Source organism: Electrona antarctica (genome assembly GCF_951216825.1).
Source record: "Electrona antarctica genome assembly, chromosome: 9".
Lineage (NCBI taxonomy): Eukaryota > Metazoa > Chordata > Actinopteri > Myctophiformes > Myctophidae > Electrona > Electrona antarctica.
The window spans coordinates 11855633-11878050 of record NC_136790.1 but is presented as its reverse complement, the minus strand read 5'-3'; the positions used below and the strand labels follow the sequence as shown (position 1 = coordinate 11878050).

Below are 22418 nucleotides of genomic sequence, written 5' to 3'. Positions count from 1 at the left end.
GTAAACTTGCCACCATTGGTGTGTGAATGTGGGAAGTGAGGACGCTGGCGTCGACTGTTCGCCGCTTCACCTCCCAATGTATGAATGAATGAACCATTGTAAAGCGCTTTGAGCACTTGGAAAAGCGCTATAAAAATGCAATTCATTATTATTATTATTATTCATTAAATGCACTTAGTTACTTTCCACCACTGATAAATGTTGATCTCACAGTCTATACACACATGGCACAGCTGGCTTTGCTTTACAACATGCTACGGTATAATGCTGGCAGATCTACAGTAACATTGAGTGAAATAGTTTAGACGCTAATTAGGAAATTACCCTCCAGCAAAAAAAAAACCCTGTCGCTATGCTATTCCACCTAAAGGTATGCAAGGATGGTGGAGGTAAAGCAATTATCTCCAGGATAACTTACATAATTAAACAAATAAACACGAAAAAAGAATATGAGGAAGAGAGGAGACAGGCATTTACAATAGAGTAGTAAGAGAGGAGACAGGCATTTACAATAGAGTAGTAAGTCGCCTGCTGAAGAGAGGAGACAGGCATTTACAATAGAGTAGTAAGTAGGAAGAGAGGAGACAGGCATTTACAATAGAGTAGTAAGTCGCCTGCTGCAATTGTAATTATTATTATAACCACAGCCAGACTACAGTACAGGGTGACCAAAATGGACATTTAGAAGACTCTTATACTGAGTATCTGTAGAAAGAGTCTGTAACAGATACAGATAAATGGACATTTAGAAGACTCTTCTACAGATTATCTGTAGAAAGAGTCTGTAACAGATACAGATAAATGGACATTTAGAAGACTCTTATACAGAGTATCTGTAGAAAGAGTCTGTAACAGATACAGATAAATGGACATTTAGAAGACTCTTCTACAGATTATCTGTAGAAAGAGTCTGTAACAGATACAGATAAATGGACATTTAGAAGACTCTTCTACAGATTATCTGTAGAAAGAGTCTGTAACAGATACAGATAAATGGACATTTAGAAGACTCTTCTACAGATTATCTGTAGAAAGAGTCTGTAACAGATACAGATAAATGGACATTTAGAAGACTCTTCTACAGATTATCTGTAGAAAGAGTCTGTAACAGATACAGATAAATGGACATTTAGAAGACTCTTCTACAGATTATCTGTAGAAAGAGTCTGTAACAGATACAGATAAATGGACATTTAGAAGACTCTTATACAGATTATCTGTAGAAAGAGTCTGTAACAGATACAGATAAATGGACATTTAGAAGACTCTTCTACAGATTATCTGTAGAAAGAGTCTGTAACAGATACAGAGCGACAATAATGAATTAATAATGAATTGCATTTTTATATCGCTTTTCCAAGTGCTCAAAGCGCTTTACAATGGTTCATTCATTCATACATTGGGAGGTGAAGCGGCGAACAGTCGACGCCAGCGTCCTCACTTCCCACATTCACACACCGACGGTGGCAAGCTTACACAGACCAACTCATTGGAGGCAATGTAGGGTTCAGTGTCTTGCCCAAGGACACTTCGACATGTGGACAGGAGGAGCCGGGATTCGAACCGCCGACCCATGGATCATTGGACGACCTGCTCTACCTCCTGAGCCACAGCCGCCCTAACAACAACTACAACGGTAGAAAAAGCTTTGCCTTGTTCTGCACCACAAGCAAACCGACATTAAAGGGCCACGTCACCCCTTTTGCGCAACCAGCTCTTATTTTAATGATGTTTAGGACACAAGAAACACTTTGCTCTGCTTTTTATGTGTGTAATATGTGTTTTTTTCGATATTTTAGTCATAACGCCATTTTCATGACAAAAATGTGTCGTGAAAAAGTGCGCCATGACACTTTCATGGACACTTTCATGGGAGGCAAATCTCGCACCGGAAGTTCAATGAATACATGGCAGTGAATGGAGCCGACTGGACCAGCTCATAACAAACATTATTTCTGAACGACCTTTGTCATTGTTCGGTTCAGGAATATACGGTAAAATAAGACATATCACAGGTTGTTTTCTAATCACTTGCTTTTCGATGTACACAGCACATAATTTTATTGAGCATCTGTTTCTGTCTCACAAGATTTGGTTGCCAGACAGGAAACAGTGGAAAGTCTCGCGATACTGGTATTGGTATGTCTTCAGAAATGTACTTTGTTCTCTTTAGATACCTCTATAAAATTACACAGTGTACAGTGTACACATCGTTATATGTCTTCTTTTATATTCCTGAACCAATTATATGACAAAGGTCTCAATTGTTCCGAAAGCTGTTCACGAGCTGGTCCAGTCGGCTCCATTCACTGCCATGTATTCATTGAACTTCCTGTGCGAGATTTGCCTCCCATGAAAGTGTCCATGAAAGTGTCATGGCGCAGCCCAGTTCCTTCTGTAAGCTTCCTTGGACTACATGTTGTTTCAGTATAGACGCCTTAACAGACGACTTCACACTGATAAGCACCAGCATGCGCGCGCAGGCCGGCTGCACAAGAACCCTGCCTCTCATAAGATGCAATGGAAAAGTTCTCACTGCACTCACGTGTAAAAAAATACACCATCAAACTTTCAGATGCTGTTTTTCTCCCAGTGTGGGGGAAGAATGATTAGGATTTCCTCAAAACCACACCTCCAGTCGCTGTCATAAGAACGGGAGGTGCGCTCATGATCACGGCAGCAGAGCCTGTTTGGTTTGTGCACGACTGCACGCGCACCTGCAGCCCATCAAGTATAATTTATACTCACGCAGACCTCTAAGCTCATAACAGTCACGTGCGTCGTCCGCGACGCGATGTGATTACCAGCTGTTCTCGGTGCGCAATACTGTTGTGCAATGAAGTATAAATGTCTCCTAGGGTGCACCTCACTAGCCAACACACAAGAGGTTGAATGGACTGAAACCAGTGCTCCTCAAAACAACTGGTTTGAAGATCTGTTGGGAATTGATTACATGAAACAGTCACCCGTGCGCCCAGTCCCAATGTTTTTAAACAAATAATTGGTCTATAAAACAGCCCACATGGGGTGTCTCCCCTTCACAAGTGCACCAAAACATTATGGTCATTGTAAGAACTTCAACAATCCAGTCAAACTCTAGTCAAACACACAGACTTCATTATTTTTCTGGCCAAAGGGTGCACATTTCAAATTGTGCTACTGTTATCAACTACAAATACTATTAACATTGAGTGACTGCAGTTTCTTCCAGTGGTGAAATGGCCTTTTAAGAAGTGATACTGAAGGTCATCCAGAGTGCTCAGAAACTGTTCCTGTGGTGAGTCACAGGGTGGTTTAAAACCTTTTCTTCAACCACTTGAACCCCAGCATCCCTCCTATTCTGGGCATGTCATAATATTCAAACAATATACGCAAACATTCTGCACAATACGCAAACATTCTGCACAATACGCAAACATTCGGCGAGAATAGGCAAACACAACACGTCGCGACCAGACACGTTGTGAGCTTGTAGTTCGCCTATTATGACTCTGCCAGAAAACTGTAGGATTGTAGTGGTTACGTGTAGATACTGTAAAAACCATGTAACATACTGTAGACTAGAGAGATGGGTTCTCACCTGGTTCGTCTGCCAGCCACTGTTGTTAGCATTCCTTGGATGGCTTCCAAAGAGGAAATCAGGAGACTGCTGCAAAGGGTGAGAGACAGAGAAAGACAGAGAGAGAGAGACAGAGAGAGAGACAGACCGAGAGAGATTGAGAGACAGAGAGAGAGAGAGAGAGAGAGACAGACCGAGAGAGATTGAGAGACAGAGAGAGAGAGAGAGAGAGAGAGACAGACCGAGAGAGATTGAGAGACAGAGAGAGAGAGAGAGAGAGACAGACCGAGAGAGATTGAGAGACAGAGAGAGAGAGAGACAGACAGAGAGAGATTGAGAGACAGAGAGAGAGAGAGACAGACAGAGAGAGATTGAGAGACAGAGAGAGAGAGAGAGAGACAAAGAATGAGAACGAGACAATGACAGGAGAGGAAACAATGTCAGTTAAAAAACAATTTCCTCATCACTTGATTCTAATCCCCCTCATGTCTCTATTAAATCCACAGAATGTTGAAAGACTTGTTGTTGAATGCGTACCACCGTGCATTATGCCGCTTCTCCTGACAACTGCCGTTTTATGTGTAGAAATCTGTGTGAAAGATTTTCTTTTTTCTTTTTTACATTATTATCATTATCACCAATGGGGGCAGTTTGGAATGGCGACTGTGAAACGCACACATAAAAACAGGATGCAGAGAAGTGTGCTGAGTAAAGATCAACCACAGACACTAGGCCACACCCACGGTAACATCCGAAAAAGCCCTATCTGCCCGGCCATACTGTACACCCAATCCCCACAAACACGCACCCAGACTACTCTATATTGTGCCAGCTCAGACGGGTTTATTCTGGGGAGGAAAATGTTGGTTTACTGTATGTAGTGTACCTCCACAGTACAGGACACCTCTGACAAAACACAGGCCCTCTCATCTATAGGTGCTGAATGACATTTGAACAGTTTAGTTTCTCATCGCTCAGTGAACTGTGAAACATGGATGATGTAATTATGTGCATGTGATTTCTGGCTAATTAAGCCTTGCCTGTTCAGATGCATCCAGTACTGTATGTTTGAGTGAACAGTCAAATCATCTCATAGTGAGACAATTCACAATAGCCTACTATATGACACTGACAAGCCAATGTAAAAAAAAGAAACATGCCAGCAGTCAGTTTAAGCATTATATTCTTACACATTTGCTGACATGATGAGACATTCCAAACAAAGCAAAAACAACTTACAGCAGTGGGGCTCATCATGGTTTATTCCCCAAACGTTATAAGATCCAAGCCAACGCTGACTGAACGGGCTTGATATTCTGCTGGCTAAAAGTCCACCGTAGCTTTGACTCATCTGAAACTCTGCATGTTCCTTCCATCTCTCTGTGTGTGTGTGTGCATGTCTACTTCCCCAATCTAGAGGGAAGTTGGCTCTATCAGCAGCACCTATCGTCATTGTCACAAAACCAGGAAGTTGTGCCCTGCAGCCAAATTATGATAGAAACGTTGCATTACTATTGTGATTATAGTCAAACTACTTTATTGTAACTTTTTGGTTTAAGCGTACATACAGCTGTGCGCTCGTTTGCAAATGGCAAGGAATTCATAATTGTGAACGTGGGTCACAATTTTGGGCATCTCATTTAGGAGACAATATTGTCCAAAATTGTTAACAAAATAAATGTAAACTAGCAAAAATATGCAAATATGCTTGTAATTAAGCTACTTTTGCTATTCGCTCAACAAAGTATTATGTGGAGTCAGGCACAGAAGGTATAATGGCCAGTTGGCCACGTTGGAATCAGAGGGTTCCCGCTCTGATCCCTGACTCCTGGGTGCATGTCGATGTGTCCTTGAGCAAGACACTAACCCCTAAGTGCTCCTTTTTTAACCCATTTTGACCTGAGATCAGATTCTAAAAATGAAAAAGCTATGTTTCTATGTCAGTCGTTCTTCCATTTTTCAAAAATAGCAGACAAGCTCGTAGCGCGCCACTCGGTGGCGCGCTATGAGCTTTTAGATCTGCTATTTTTCAATAGCTAAAGCATAACATAATGCTAACACCAAAAGGGGTTCCCGCCCAAAATGGTAATTTATTTATTTATTGACAGTGTACAAAGTACACCCCTAACTGCTCCTGATGAGCAGGTTGTCACATTGCATGGTTTCCTCTGCCGTCTGTGTGTGTCGTGTGAATGTGTGTGTGTAAATTAATGAATTTAAAGCGTAAACCACACCAATGATTCGCCACGCAACTCCTTGCAACCTGCAACAACTTGCAACCATTATCCCCAATGGCAGTTACAAGGAGTTGCAACTGCTGTGGTTTGAGCTTAAAAGGTTTAAGCACATTGTCAAGCACTTTGGAGAAAGGTGCTAAATACTAAATGCACCATTTTATATAGGGCTCAAGGGGTTATTGGGAAGTGTCCTGTACATGCTGATATCGATTAAATGTAATATATAGGCAAACTAAAGGGCAACTTCAACTATGTGCTGAATGCTATCGTTCTAATCGATGATGTGTTTGTATCATGTCCTCATAATAGCTCATAATAGAAAGACAGGTTGGGGTGTCTCGGGGGTAGAAGGAAGTCACTCGGTCACCATCACAGAAAACTGCTCAATTCCCATGAAGCCTCTGAAGGGAATGGTCTCTATGCACACAGAAAACTCGTCCTACTTCCGTGCCACTGCCCTACACACGCACACACGGCATTTTGGAAAGAACTTGGGCCCCTTCCCTCCCTACTTCCCTATACTATCGTTGTTACCGATGATACTAAGTAAGGCTCTGTTCCATTTAGTGTACAGTAGTTTTCTAACGTTTTAATTTCAAGGACTGCCATAACTCCAATAGAGCGTCGCAGTCCCGCCCCTTTTCATGACGACGCCAGGCCCAGGAAATGATTCCCAATGCATTTTTCCCATAGACATTTCTATTAATATTTATTTAAAGACGGTTACGCCGCGGACAAAGCCAACTCGAGTCGTGACAACTCATGACAACAAACACAATATTTTGGACCAAACAAATAATTACAAAGAAGAAAAACAACAAAAAAAGTGTAACCTGCCGTTTTTTTCTTCTGCGACTGCGACGCTCCATAGCTTGTACAAATGGAACCAAATGGACGCTTTTGGGTCCATTTGGTTCCATTTGTACACTCTCACCTCTCACTCCCAACATGCACAATAGCAGCACCCTGTTTTACCAGAATGGAACAGAGCCTTCATTAGTATCATTGGAAACACCTGTGAAGAAAGTAGGGAATGGGCCCAAGTTATTTCCAAAATGGCGTGTGTGCATACAGAGCCCATTGACACAGTGGTGGTGTGTGCTAGCAACCCCTGCTGCATCTGGGTGAGATAGAGTGAACCTATACCCCACCACGCATGTTACGTTACGTCCCTGTGAAACCTTTCACTGTCAGAAGCAGCTGAAAAGAAGCAGCTGGTGACTCCATCATATTGGAGGAGGCCCATATGTGGTACACAGTCTGGGGGGATGGGCAGTGCACAGGGACCCAGTACACAAGGGGGCAGTGTTGTTTTTGGCAGCAGAATTCTATAGTCTTCATAGTCTTTGGAATGAAACTTAATTTCACATTTTAGTCACCTGGAATGTTTTAGTGTTAGTCTAACTTTAGTCGACTAAATGTCATGCGATTTTAGTCGACTAAATCTACAGTTGATTTAGTCGACTAAACGGTATTTTGGCGGGCCTTGATGGAGTCGTAATGGCTGATTTTACACTTGCTGAAAATAGCAGATCTACAAGCTTGTAGATCTGCTATTTTCAGCATGCAACCAAGTGTAAAATGACTTATACTGGATCTCTTGTCCACTAGTCCCTTCCTAACATTTTAGTCTAGTTTTTATTTGTTGACGAAATTGTCAGTATATTTTAGTCTTAGTTTTAGTCATCATAGCTTAGTTTTCATTTAGTTTTCCTCAGTGAAAAAAGGTAGTCGACCAACATTTTTCGTCATAGTTTTAGTCGACGAAATCAACACAGCAAGGGGGGGAATTGGCAACGACAGAGTTGGCAATGACCCCTTAAGCCCTGCGCTAAAACACTACGTAGTCACATTACATAAATGTCACACATGTGTCACACATGAACTGTTATAGCATCATTGATCACCGTGTGAAATGTTTCCATTGATAGACTTTGATAGTTTGTGTCTCGGCAGCACACCGTTTGGGAAGCAAATATTTGTCTGGTCATAAAATGAGTGATCTGAGCCTTCCATTCAGCCCCAAAGAGCTGCTCATCTGCATTAGATCAAGAGATATCACAGGCCCTTCTTCAGTGATCTGAGAAGGGGTGCCGTGGGTCAATGACTCGTTTAGTAAACGATGGGGAAACCAGAAGGATGTAAATCCCTTTTTATTTTTGCCACAGCTCAGCCTCACTCCCGTCTCTAATCTGGAACTATGTTCCAGATTATATGGTGCTCAGGGCAATCTCTGAACCCTGTCTGATGGGGTGTGTGTGTGTGTGTGTGTGTGTGTGTGTGTGTGTGTGTGTGTGTGTGTGTGTGTGTGTGTGTGTGTGTGTGTGTGTGTGTGTGTGTGTGTGTGTGTGTGTGTGTGCGTTTTTGATTGATTAAATAGTTTATTGGACAGTAATGTAAAGCAGCAACAGAGTACAGTCAAACACTTGGGGCTCCATTTTCGTCACCGCTAAACCCCTTATCCCTAAACTTCTTTGCCTTTTTTTACTATTTTGCAAAACATTTTTGAATAGTTAAAATGGCCAGTCTACAAGCTCACAACATATCAATGTAGATTGGCTAGTTGAACTATTCAAAAATGTTTTTCAAAATAGTCAAAAAAAAAAAGGCAAAGAAGTTTAGAGATATGGGCCCTATTAAGCAAGTGGAATCTAATTACATATAATTTTACAGTTTTTAAGACGTGGGGGCGGGTGCAATGTCATATTACAATTATGGGCCAGGTAAGAAGCGCTTTCGACACCCCGTGGTGTGAGCAAAACGGCCTTGAATTAGTCATGGGAGTGTTTAAGGGAGTTTTGAGGCTTACCCAATGAACATGTCCGTACTATTCTCTTTACGACACCAGCTGATGATGCGCCCTTTTCGGCAAGTGGTATTACATTTCTGCAGACTGGCACCATAGACATGACATGACTTTGTCACATTTGGGTTAATTATTCATATTGCACTGCATGCTGTCACCTTTATGCCTCCAAAGAACAGATCCACAAGCTGTCACAGCCATGATGTGCATAGCTTGTAGGCCTATGTCTCTATTTTGTTAAGTAACTTGCAGTTTTCATTGGAAAGTCATTACAGCGGCGCAGCCATATGCTAAGGGAGGGAGATATACGCACATCGTCACTTAATTTGTTTCTGTTCTAAGCATGAAAAACAGCTGTAAAAATCTTTATTCTAGTTCATTTGATTCATAAATGAATAACTAAGACTTTGAAATGGCACCTACCTATACCTTTCAGATCGGAATGGAACTGCGAGTAGATACGCAGCATTGGCTGGCAAATTGGCAATCCATGCGTAATGTTCCCAGAATCGTCTAACCCCCGAACATACAAGTTCGTTTGATATTGTTTAATTCGATAAAAATAGAACCATGTACCATACAGCGAATGAAAGCAAGATTCCTAAGGAATATGGGGATTTTTACATTTTAAAAAACGGTTGAGAAATGAGAGAACCATGAGTGTTTATAATATCAAATATTATAAGAATAATATGAAAGACAAACGGGCTGTGAAGAGCTCAGCTCACCATCCCGACAAGGAGGAAATATAGCCTATAGTGCATGCACGTATATGCACTGACTGTTGCACACACGCTCTTTATTTGTTTCTATTGAAAAACACCAGTAAAATAACGTTTATTTTTATTTTATTTCATTCGAGTCACGACGAAGGAATGAGTTGAAATGCCATACGTGCGCCATGCGTATTGCTGCGGCCCCAATGTTATGGTCTTCGCTCGTAGCATATTATTGAAGAAGAATTGAGTCGGGTGTGATACAGCGTATGAAAGCAAACCTCCCAATGAGTATGGAGATGTTTTAATTTCTAAAAAAGGTTGAGAAATGAGCGATATATGACCCTTTATAATCTCAACGAGAAAGCCAGAAAACTCGCTGTTGCCATGTGTCATAGAAACAAGTAAATAGGTCTATAAACATACTCCCAAAAGAATCGCATATAACAGGGGTCTACAACCTATTTTAATGAAGTGCCATGTTTTTATTTTCTAGATAGTGAGTCTGCCATATCAAGATTCCTTTTAATGACACCACATTAAAATTTCCAGCATATTTTGATTGTCCACAAATATAAAGTTCTTCTTTCTTTTTACATATTTTCTTGCACATTGTTAGAATGATCATTATAAATATATATCCCCCTGCAGTCAGAGTTCATTGTTTTAATGAATGAATGTGATGCATTGTGAGCTGGTAGATCTGCTATTTTCAAAAGTAATCTTTGAAAAAAGTGACAATTGTGGAATATTTTTGAAAAATGTTATTGAAACATTTAAAAACACAAATCTGTCATGGGGGTCACTGGCTTAGTTGGGCAAATGCATTAATCTGGGGGTCCTTGACATGGGAATGTCGCTGTGTGAGGATCACTGGTTTAAACAACATTAGGAGAAAAGCCCAAATAAGCACTTTAGAAACAAGAAAAGCAACCACAACTACCAATATTTACAAGCATCTTTGCAGAAAAAGAAGCCGCTTATAATAAACAGACATGGCAACACTCCAGCAGCACTCCAGAGCCGCTCAAGTGTAAAATGAAACAGTGCTTTTTGCTTTTAAGACGTGGTCAGACCCAGGCGGAATCGGTATGCGCTGAGTGTTTTTAGGTCAAGGGGCTTAATAGCAAATTAGCGCAAAGCGAAAATAATTAACATATGGACACTCCCCCAATGCTAAATTATGCAGGAACGTGGTATTCCATATGAGTGAGCGCTCACCACGGCTTCCATAATACGAAAAGGCGCAGAGCGAGGGCGAAATCTGTATTACCGCATGGGTTTTTCGTCTTGCTTAATAGGGCTCAAGGGGTTTAGCGGTGACGAAAATGGAGCCCTTGGTCTAAAAGGCATAGCACCGAAAACATCGCACCTGTGCGAACTGAGCGGTGGAACTATACTTTGATTGTTATAGTGACATAGTGACTGTGTGTTATAATACTGTGTTATAGTGTGTGTGGTGCCTTAATTGGAGCCAAGCACAGTTGTTGACTTAACCCATTTTGGGCGGGAACCCCTTTTGGTGTTTTAAACATTATGTTATAATTTAGCGATTGAAAAATAGCAGACCTACAAGCTCGTAGCACGCCACTCGGTGGCGCGCTACGAGCTTGTAGGTCTGCTATTTTTGAAAAATCGTGAAAATATTTAGTTAGAGTTTTTTTTTAAATTTTGAGGTCAGGCCTAAATGGGTTGCAGCTGCAGGGTCAATAGGTCCTACTCAGAGGCAGGGGTCAAAGGTCCTACTCAGAGGCAGGGGTCAAAGGTCCTACTCAGGACATACGGACGGACAGACAGACAGACAGACACACATAGCTGTTCAAAGGAGACGGTGTGCCACTGCTCAAAGAATCTCACGGTCTTGTTTCCATTCGAGCCCTATGAAATCAGTATTACAAGCATAACGTGCTTGTGTGTGTGTGTGTGTGTGTGGTGCTTGTGCGCGTGTGTGTCAGTGTGTGTGTGTGTGTGTGTGTGTGTGGTGCTTGTGCGTGTGTGTGTGTGTGTGTGTGTGTGTGTGTGGTGCTTGTGTGTGTGTGTGTGTGTGTGTGTGTGTGGCTGTGCGTGCGCACGTGCAAGTGTGTCCATCCATTCATCCATCCATGCACTCAAAATATTACATAAGAAAGATTAGCTTTAAATTTAAAAGCGTATTTGCGTCATGGGACAGAGAAAAAAGTGTCAAAACTTGTAAGAACAGGAGAGAGTGTAAAATTGGCAATTTTGCATTGGCGTGGTTGACCTTAAAACTGTTCTGTTGCAAGGAGTTGTTGGTTTGGTGTTTTAACTAAGCATTATGTTATACTTTAGCTATTGAAAAATAGCAGATCTACAAGCTCGTAGCGCGCCACCGAGTGGCGCGCTACGAGCTTGTAGGTCTGCCATTTTTGAAAAATCGTAAAAATGCGGCACAAATCTTTGAATATATATTCTTTCAGAGCGAACGTCTTTTTTATTTCGACGTCAGGCCTAAATGGGTTAAACAGAGGTGATATTAATTTCATTGAATTCCAAATGTTATCAAACTATTCCGAGGCACCCCTGGACTTGTGTCACTGCACTCTGTCTAGGGCAGCGGTTCCCAAAGTAGGGTCCGCGGACCCCTAGGGGTACACGACGCATAGCCAGGGGGTACCCGAAATAATAAAAAAAAAACATTAAAATTATGTTCTACGTGGTCATTTCTGCCAAGTTGCACAATATTTTTTGTGTTGTTCATTGTGTTTCTCCCATGTTTGCTTTGGGCCAATAGCTGACATGATTACTAAAACTACAACATCAGTCAACCTGTCGTGACTCCAAACAGTAACAGCAGGACGCATGCTGCAGAAACAACAAAAAGACACTTGAAAGGTTTCTGCGGCCGCTTCAGATGAGGGGGTACCTGGAAAAATGTCTACCCCAAAAGGGGTACCTGGTCCAAAAAGGTTTGGGAACCCCTGGTCTAGGGTGCTATGGCACGGCAGCCACTTTGAGAAGCCCTAGCTGTCTGTAGTATACAGTATACAGTACATACCCTGTGCACGGTGCCATTGTGGCTCCCAGAGAGTGGTAGTGATAGATGGCTGGTTTCCCTGGGCAATGTCTGTGGTTGCATTTCACTGGCCTGAAAGAGATACAGGAAAACACTGCTGATCATCAAAACCTTTCAACCTGACGTCTCTAGTTTATAGGCAATTATTATAGGAGAGGAAATCCCCAGAATTTCAGAAAACTTCACGTCAGGATCATGCGTGAAAACAAGCCCAAAATGGACTAGGTCGCATGATCACACACACAGGGGTTCCCACTTCCTAAAATTAGTTTAAAACCCATTTACTTTAGCTATTGAAAAATAGCAGATCTACAAGCTCATACTTGTAGGTCTGCTATTTTTGAAAAATTGTTAAAATGTGCCTCAAACCTTTCAGAAAATTGTCATGATTTAGAAAACTTTTTTCGACGTAAAGCCTGAATGGGTTAATAATAGTGTCAAAAATCTGTTTTATACATAACCTACATGAATATTTGAAAGGGTAACCTGGAGAACTGGCCGGTTTTCCGACTCGCCGCGGTTTAGGGCATTTTAGTTTTACTCCACCTTTATTTAAATTGCATTGAATTGAGAGAGAGAGAGAGAGAGGATAGTTGTTTAGAGTTTACACTAGATGAAGTATAGGAATGCTAAAATTTAAACACCAAAGTACCGAAATAATGTAATTCATTAGTAAACAATATCCTGAAATATCATTGGTACTATCATTGGTATTCACATACTCACCTTTTTATCATTATCTAGCTCAGGGGTTCTCAACGTTTTTGGCCGGGGACCCCCGGAAATGCTTTGGCAACGTCTCGGGACCCCCGCCCCGCCCCCTCCCGACCCCCAATATAAATTGACTGCTACAATAACCTTAAACCATTTTGGGCGGGAACCTCTTTTGGTGTTTTAAGCATTGTTATAATTTAGCTATTTAAAAATAGCAGATCTACAAGCTCATAGCGCGCCACCGAGTGGCGCGCTATGAGCTTGTAGATCTGCTATTTTTGAAAAATCGTGAAAATATATATATATATTTTTTTGAAAATAATTTGGGGACCCCCTAAAATAATTTGGCGACCCCCCCGAGGGGTCGCGACCCACGGGTTGAGAACCCCTGATCTAGCTGACCATTTAATTGCACTTCGAATTTGATCACTTTGGATATGAACTATAATATCTGTGTGTTTGACCTACTACACTGATGAAGACAGCATGTTAGCATAACGATGAAGACATTGATGAAGACAGCATGTTAGCATAACGATGAAGACATTGATGAAGACAGCATGTTAGCATAACGATGAAGACATTGATGAAGAACTGTGGGTTTGACCTACTACACTGATGAAGACAGCATGTTAGCATAACGATGAGGACATTGATGAAGACAGCATGTTAGCATAACGATGAAGACATTGATGAAGACAGCATGTTAGCATAACGATGAAGACATTGAAACTTGTTTCTCTCCACTTTTCGCTGCGGCGAGTTGGTAAACCGGCGAGTTCTCCGGTATTCTTTGAAAGTAGCCGATCTACAAGCTCAAAAAGCTCTGTGAACTATTTTCAGTTTTCGGGTCCGCAAACAAATACATATTAATTTGAGAGTTCTTGACATGAAAGGGTTTGAGAACCACTGGTTTAAACAACAATAGGAAGCAAGCCCAAACAAGCTACTACACTTTAGAAACAAGCCCAAAAAAACCGCAACCCACAACTACCAATATTTACAAGCAACTTCACAGAAAAACAAGCCCAAAGTCAGTTTAATAAGCAGACGTAGCAACATTGGTCAGGATGCAATAAGTAACAATTTATCTGTGGTATACGACAAAGTGTATAGGGCTTAAATGGTTAAACAGAGTCAGTCAGTCAGTCAGTCAGTCAGTCGGTCGGTTGTTGCCATGGAATTTGATCTTCACCCATGAAGGGTGAAGTTCCTCTGAGGATGAACTCTTGTGATGTGGCTGACTATCCTCTTGCAGCACACAATGTTCCACTTCGACACATGCAGAATATCTCAAAATCCCATGGGTGGATTTTCATTAAAAGTTACTGAGACCATTCATACTCCCTGGAGGAATAACCCCAACCATTGAATGACCTCATAACCTTTCCTCTGGAGCTAGACTGGATAGTCCTGTCTCCAGTCAGTTGGGTGGATTACTGGATTAATTTATAATCCCACACATAACAAGTCTGATGTGTCACTAGCATACACCACAGATTATTTATTAACTACTACAACTAGGTCTAGGCAGTAGTAGGAACACTGCCTCTCATTGCAGTAAAAGCCCAATTAAAGCGTGAGAGCAGTGATCCAGGCCATAGATATATATAAAGTCTAGATGGTTTAAGGCGGAGTTTCTGACGTCGTTCATCCAGCGGCCATCTTACTTCGGGGCTACAGTACAGCTCAAACAAAAACAGTCATAACTCGCTCAAATCTTGACGGATTTACAAACGGTTGGTTTATTACAAACGTTGTGAACGTGGCTATGATTCAGGACGCTTATCTGCTTAATTTGTTTTTAAGTATGCGGACGTCTCTGACGTTTATAACAAACCAAACCGTTTGAAAATCGGTTGAAAATTTAGCAAGTTGTGGTTATTTAAAAGTACATGCCCCATAGACACAATGTTATGTGGCCCCGAGGTAAGATGGCCGCCACGTAGCAACGTCGCTCTCCATTGGCCAGAGCGTGGGTGAGCCATCTAGCTTTCTTATATATATCTATGGGCCAGGCCGCCAGGGTGAGACCACCATCATTCAAACTCATGTATGAATCTCCACTTAGACTAATAAACTAACTGTGGAAAACTGCATTGACACTATAAACCCTGATTTATACTGTACATTGTTGCGGACCGGTGTTGCGCACTGAAAATAGCCTGCGCGCTCACAATGCATGGTCCTGTGATGTGAGCTTGTAGATCAGCTATATTCAGTACACGACACTGCCGTGCAACCAAGTATCAAGCTGCGTTCACACTTCACACTGGCAGCTACAAAGATACACACTGCCTTTCATTTTCAATGGAAGCCATGCAGTGACATGAAGATAAAAAGATACATCCGACGTTTGTAGATGCTACAAAAACTATAACGGCAAAACAACAAAGAAGTTGAGCTGGTTTCAACTTCAGCAACAAAGATACAAAGGACAGATATGCATGTGTGTGTATCTTTGTATCTTCTGCCATGTGTGAACGCAGCTTAACGTTTTTTCCAATTATTTTCGCCTTTTCTCCCACTTTAGCCATTCTGTCAGTAATCAAGACCCCTTGTACCGTAGTCCCTTAATTGTTGCTGCAACTTTCACTATTTAGAAAATAAATGTGTTCATTAATCTTAATCGAAGCCTGAGTATCCTTCGATGCATAACAGGTGTGCCGTCGCAGCTCTCTGACTGAGACCAATGACATCCATGTGTTTACAGTTGGGTGCCACCGATATTGTCCCTTATTATTTGACCCATTTAGGCCTGACCTCAAAATTTTAAAAAATCCTTCTAAATCCTCCAGTTTTCTGAAATAAATATTTTCACGATTTTTCAAAAATAACAGACCTACAAGCTCGTAGCGCGCCACTCGGTGGCGCGCTATGAGCTGCGTTCACACTTCACACTGGCAGCTACAAAGATACACACTGCCTTTCATTTTCAATGGAAGCCATGCAGTGACATGAAGATAAAAAGATACATCCGACGTTTGTAGATGCTACAAAAACTATAACGGCAAAACAACAAAGAAGTTGAGCTGGTTTCAACTTCAGCAACAAAGATACAAAGGACAGATATGCATGTGTGTGTATCTTTGTATCTTCTGCCATGTGTGAACGCAGCTTAACGTTTTTTCCAATTATTTTCGCCTTTTCTCCCACTTTAGCCATTCTGTCAGTAATCAAGACCCCTTGTACCGTAGTCCCTTAATTGTTGCTGCAACTTTCACTATTTAGAAAATAAATGTGTTCATTAATCTTAATCGAAGCCTGAGTATCCTTCGATGCATAACAGGTGTGCCGTCGCAGCTCTCTGACTGAGACCAATGACATCCATGTGTTTACAGTTGGGTGCCACCGATATTGTCCCTTATTATTTGAGGCCTGACCTCAAAATTTTAAAAAAATCCTTCTAAATCCTCCAGTTTTCTGAAATAAATATTTTCACGATTTTTCAAAAATAACAGACCTACAAGCTCGTAGCGCGCCACTCGGTGGCGCGCTATGAGCTTGTAGATCTGCTATTTTTCAATAGCTAAATTATAACATAATGTTTAAAACACCAAAAGGGGTTCCCGCCCAAAATGGGTTAACTGTCCTTTTGCGCAGATCACGCAAACCTCAGCAAAAAGAAAAGGACAATATCGATGGCCTCCAACTGTACTTCAATCTCCTCCTACTATTCTACCATCATCACTGTTGAAGAAGACGACACCAGAACCTCTTCTCTAGTCAGCCACACACATACAGTACAGCCTCATCTAGTGGCTTCACCATGTATTGATCATTACTAGGGTTGTGATCCAGAACCGGAGGAACCGGTTCCAACATTGAGGAACCGGAATCCGTTCAAACCGTTTCCGAAACTGGTTTATCACACTGTCGGAGCTGGTATGTGGCCTAGAGCCCTGCGCGGGAGTGTTTTATTAATCCCCCCCAAAAAATTGACCGCCTGGCCGCCGCTCCTGCCCGCAAAACAAAAAATTTAATCCCATTTAGTCCCGCACCATCCTGCAATTTTATCGTTTAGTCCCAGTTTGGTTCCACTGAGATCAAAAAACATTACATTTACCCAAACAGAATGAGATTGAGCAGGTCGTGCGCGAGAGAGGGGTTGTTTATTTGTGAGGAGTTGCTCACAGATAGAGGGAAAGTGTTTATATTGCGACGGAACATATACTATAGGTAGGCCTATTATTATATTGTGACACACAGGGACACCGCGATGAGCTGCGCACAGGAAGATATGTTCTCATGACAAAAAAAAACACCCTCTGGATTCCGCTCCATGCTGTTTATATAGTGGGTCTGTGGGTGTGTGAGACATTGGGTCCTGCCGATCCTGCGGGTACCGCGGGATCCCGCTCCCGATGCAGGGCTCTAATGTGGACTTCTGCTATACAATTACAATCCAGGGGTTCTTTCATTTCAAGGACCATAACTCTGAGAGTGTACAAATGGAAGCAAATGGACCCTTTTGAGTCTATTTGGTTCCATTTGTACACTCTCAGAGTTACAGATCTGTAAGGGTCGATTTGGAACCCCTATCGTTAGACTTGAGGCTGATTCAGTTTTTTTGAAAAACTTCAAATATTCAAAAATGACAAAAAAAAACATCACACTTGTGTGAAGTGAGCGGTGCCTTTTATCATGATGATGATGTAGACGCAGTAACCACAGTAACTGTGCCCTACCGACTAATAGACACATACTGTATACGCACAAACTTGATTAGAATTAGTAGCCCTTTTTGCCTAACATGCCCAAAAAATGAATACTAGGGTTCATGACTGGATAACTAACTTTTGTTTGTCAATGATCAAACCGCTATTTTAAAGAACTAGTTATTCTAAAAATGTTACCCACTTCTGTTATATACGTTGGGACTAAAATTCTCTCTACCCTAAGCTTCCAATCTTTCTACATTCTGAATAAAGATAGCCTCCACATAATCTTAAAATCTTGAATATACTTGCTTGGGTCTAGCTCCCTCTTGAGATGGAAAAATGCCTGCTCTGCTTGCTTTATTCAGGAGTATCAGGCTTGGGAAAACTATTGCAGGGGTTTCCCAAATGTTTTCAACTTGGGACCATAAGGAGACATTTGTCTCCCCAGCATCCAAACAAAAAGGGAGGTGGGGAGGGTGGGGGTGGGATTGTATTTGAAGTTCTTGGGGAAAATATTAGATTTTCTTTTCTTTTCTTTTTTTGTAGGAAAGGTACTGTATATTTGCCCATGTAAATGGAACCATTTGTACACTCTCAGAGTTACACTCACTCAAGGACACTCTTACGGCCAAGCTACACCAGGCTTTTCTCGCGCGTTTACCCTAAACGCGCGACCCGCGCGTGCGTTTTTAAAAATAGGACTGGACCTAAATTAAACGCACGCGCGGGAGAGAACGCACGAGAAAAGCCTGGTGTAGCTTGGCAGTCAGACCCACTGCAGCAGCAGCAGCCTGACTCTGTTTGACCAGAATGGACCATGGTGTAAACTTGTAAAGAATGCTTTTCATGGTTTCATCCTCAAAGTAGCAGTTTTTGTGCTACTGTTTGAAATGTACAGCCACATTCAGGTCACAATGTACAGCCACATTCAGGTCACAATGTACAGCCACATTCAGGTCACAATGTACAGCCACATTCAGGTCACAATGTACAGCCACATTCAGGTCACAATGTACAGCCACATTCAGGTCACAATGTACAGCCACATTCAGGTCACAATGCGTTCTACATACTGTCAAACAACATTTCCAATCAATCAACCAACAGAACAGAGCCTTCATTAGTATCAGCTGTGAAGGAAGTAGGGAAGGGGGCCCAATTGAGTTCTTATCCAAAATGGCGTGTGTGCATATGATAGAGCCCATTCTTTTACTGTACTGTACCTTGCTGGATGCCCGTGCTAGGGCACTGCGGCGCGGAGGTTTCCAGGACCTCTCCTGGGTGAAGCTGTTAACGTAGTACCATCGCCCCGTGGCTGGATCAGAGTACTGCTCCCATAGGTCCATGACCTGGAGGGGCTTCTGTCCCCGGGCCGGGCAGGGGGGCTCCAGCTGCGACGACGTCGATCTCTTCACTGGCTGGACCACGTCCGTGTAAAGAGGAGACTCCTGCCAGGACAGCTGGGAGACATACGACTCTGTTGGGACCTTTTATTCATGAGAAGCAGGATAAGGCCGACAGGCGAGAAGGGCAGGAAGGAAGAATAGAGAAGAGGGCATATAAGACGAGGAAGAGAATGAAGAAAGGTGTGTGCACAGCAGTAGAAGGGTTTGGTCTGTTTGTAATATAAACAGCAGAAGTACAGTCAGTGCCATGCACTTCTTTCTCAGTTGCCACACCCTCTCTATGGAACTCCCAACCCACATCAACGCAGCCCCTATCTACTCTTTTAAAACCGCCTTTTCAAAACAAACCTCATCAGTCCACCTAATTGCGTTTTTTGATGGGTGCTAGCCCCTCCTATAAACAGCTATAGTGTAGATTCTGTCTTAACACAAACATTAAATGCCATTGACAATGAATGGAGAATTTAGGTGTGTGTGTGTGTGTGTGTGTGTGTGCGTGTGCATGTGAGAGCGAGCGTGCGTGCGTGCGTGTGTGTGAGAGCGCGTGCGTGCTTGCATGCGTGTACTCATTACAGAATCTGTACATTCTTGAAATAAGCCATGATGCAAGTAGCACATGTTGAGCCAAGTGTGTAAACACACACAGATTGCAAGCGTGCGCCGCGTGCGTGTGTGTGTGTGCACGCACGGTGTAATGTATGCACATACTGTGAGTGACGTGTGGCGGTCACACGACACTGAGGATGACGTCTTAACCGACGTCATCGGAGAAAAACTGTGCGTCTGTCTATCAGTGGAACACAATGAGAGAAGCCATCCAAACCCCACCACCTCCCACTACACAAGAGGTTGGATGGCTGGATTAAAGTCACACAGCTTATCCAGAGCTACGCGCAGCTCAAGCGGATTGAGGGGTCTAAATCAGCAGCTGTGGAGTGTGTGTGTGTGGGGGGGGGGGGGGGGGGGGGGGGGGCACGTGAGATGAAGGGATAAATATTTAACATAATATGTAACATCATCTTTCCATAAAACACAGAGATATACAGTAACACACTGACCGACTGCATGCATGGCGGATGTGTGTGTGTGTACGGTGTGCACGGTGTGCACGTGTGCATTTGTGTATGATAAGATTAGCATGTCATTAGAGTGAGGGGATGTGGTCATAGAGTCACACATGAGGTCACTGACAGTTATTACGTGTGTGTGTGTGTGTGTGTGTGTGTGTGTGTGTGTGTGTGTGTGTGTGTGTGTGTGTGTGTGTGTGTGTGTGTGTGTGCATATACAAAAACAAACTATAAAAAAAATGTCAAGTCTGTTCAAATGTCAGTTCAATACAAATAGGTTGTAGGATACAGGGTTTTTTTTTTTTTTGCCCCTAAATTATTCAGAATAACATATTGACGCTAAGCTACGTTGCATGTCTGGATATTTCTAATCTTCTAATCTTCTATAATTTTAGTGTGGTACAAACTGTACTGTGCCATGTTGCTGAATCATTCCAAACCAACCCAAATAGAGTCAGCTAAACATGAAGAACTTAAAATAGAGCACTTTTTGTTACATAAGTTTCCACATAAAAACAAAAAACAAAGACACAGTTGGGATCCGAGGAATAAACTTCTCTCTGGTGTGTGAGGGAAAAGAATATATACAGAAAATGGTGGTAGTTTCATGTGTGCGGTGTGTATGTGCTTGTATATATAACTGTACAGTATGTGTGTACTGTATGTGTGTGTGTATTCATACCATTGTCACTCATTTTTAACGTATTATTTAAAATTATACCAGTGTCAGCCTTTTTATGTAGATTATGCGGTTGACACGCACAGACACTGTGACAATGAATCCCATGTGCAACGCACTGTCTTTTGTGTTTTCATCTTTTTATTCTAGCACCTTAACTAACGTCCTTACTGTAAATATGTACAAATATGTACACACTACACAGTACACATAGGCTGCTATGCTCATGCACCTTTAGGCTTGTCAATAGGGGGAAACCCTTTACTTGTACAGTTTGTGGTAAAAGCTTTGCTCAAACTATCTTTTTTTCCTGCCTTGATCTCCTTGAACAAATCAAACCTCAAACCCTTAGATCTCCATATATGGAGCTGCCCTGTTCTGACATTCCATATGTTGATCCTTCCCCATCCATCCTTCTTCATCGATGTATCCCTTTTGACTGATACCTGTCCATTCAAACTCTAGACGGGCCCGCCCCAAAGTTATTAGTACAGCCGCGCCCAGCAGCCGGGTTCTCAACAGGCCTGAAAATTAAGGCCCGGCCCTACCTGGGACCTCATCAAACCCTGTACACTCAAGGCACTGCCGCCGCTGCCACCCTTAGATCTCCATATATGGAGCTGACCTGTTCTGACATTCCATATGTTGATCTGACCTCATCAAACCCTGTACACTCAAGACACGATCCATATTAATGGCCAGTACAGAATTCATTCCATATGTTGATCTGACCCCCTCATGCCAAAGCGCCAGTGCTCGCCCAGCAGTCTGACGTCACCCCAGGCAGATGCGTGCACGCGACTCTCTCCCTCAGGGCGTCTTACTGGTTATCATTAGTACACTTCAGGAAGAGCCCTGCAGCGGTGTCATTCAAATGGTCAATAATAACACAGGGTCTTAAGTTTTAGGAGCCAACACGTCCAACACCAAGAGGATGTTCCTCCTGAAAAATGAGCGTCCATCCTCACCACATCCATCACCAGCTGGCTCGCTGTCTCTACTGACAATGACAGAGATGGTCATTAGTTGCACCCTATGCTGTCTCTTCAGAACCTGTATCAGTCCAGGACCTAGACCGTTCTGGGACTGAGGAACAAGCAGCCAATATAATTGCTAACTCCTATCACCGCTTCCAAAAGCTACATTTCCCTCTCTCGCAAACAGGTCCACTACACATCACTGGAAAATCTAATTATAGTAAATGTCTCTTAATACTGTTGTTATGTGTGTGTGTGTGTGTGTGTGTGTGTGTGTGTGTGTGTGTGTGTGTGTGTGTGTGTGTGTACGTGTGTGTGCGTGTGTGTGCGCGCGCGTTGTTGTATAAATGGGTACATGTGAATATTTGAGTGTTTCGTGGAAAAGGGGAGCCTTGTGACCTGAATGTGGCTGTAATAATCCTGCTTACTAGGCTTAGAGACACAAAGATTGGAGACACAGAAAGAGAGAGGGATAGCAACAGAGAGACAAGAGAGAGAGAGATAGTGTGTGTGTGTGTGTGTGTGTGTGTGTGTGTGTGTGTGTGTGTGTGTGTGTGCGTGC

The 22418-nt window shown here is 42.5% G+C and overlaps 1 protein-coding gene across 1 annotated transcript in view; it reads right to left on the bottom strand.

Annotated features, from left to right (window-relative positions):
• arhgap9 (Rho GTPase activating protein 9) overlaps positions 1-22418 on the bottom strand; it is a gene marked incomplete at its 3' end in the record, with an annotated part of 95305 nt that overhangs the window by 46389 nt on the left and 26498 nt on the right. The window contains exons 5-7 of the mRNA XM_079510357.1: positions 18951-19187; positions 12335-12424; positions 3581-3649 (exon numbers count right to left, since the gene is read on the bottom strand). Of these exons, the coding sequence (XP_079366483.1) occupies positions 3581-3649; positions 12335-12424; positions 18951-19187 (396 nt within the window). The remainder of the gene's footprint in view (positions 1-3580; positions 3650-12334; positions 12425-18950; positions 19188-22418) is intronic.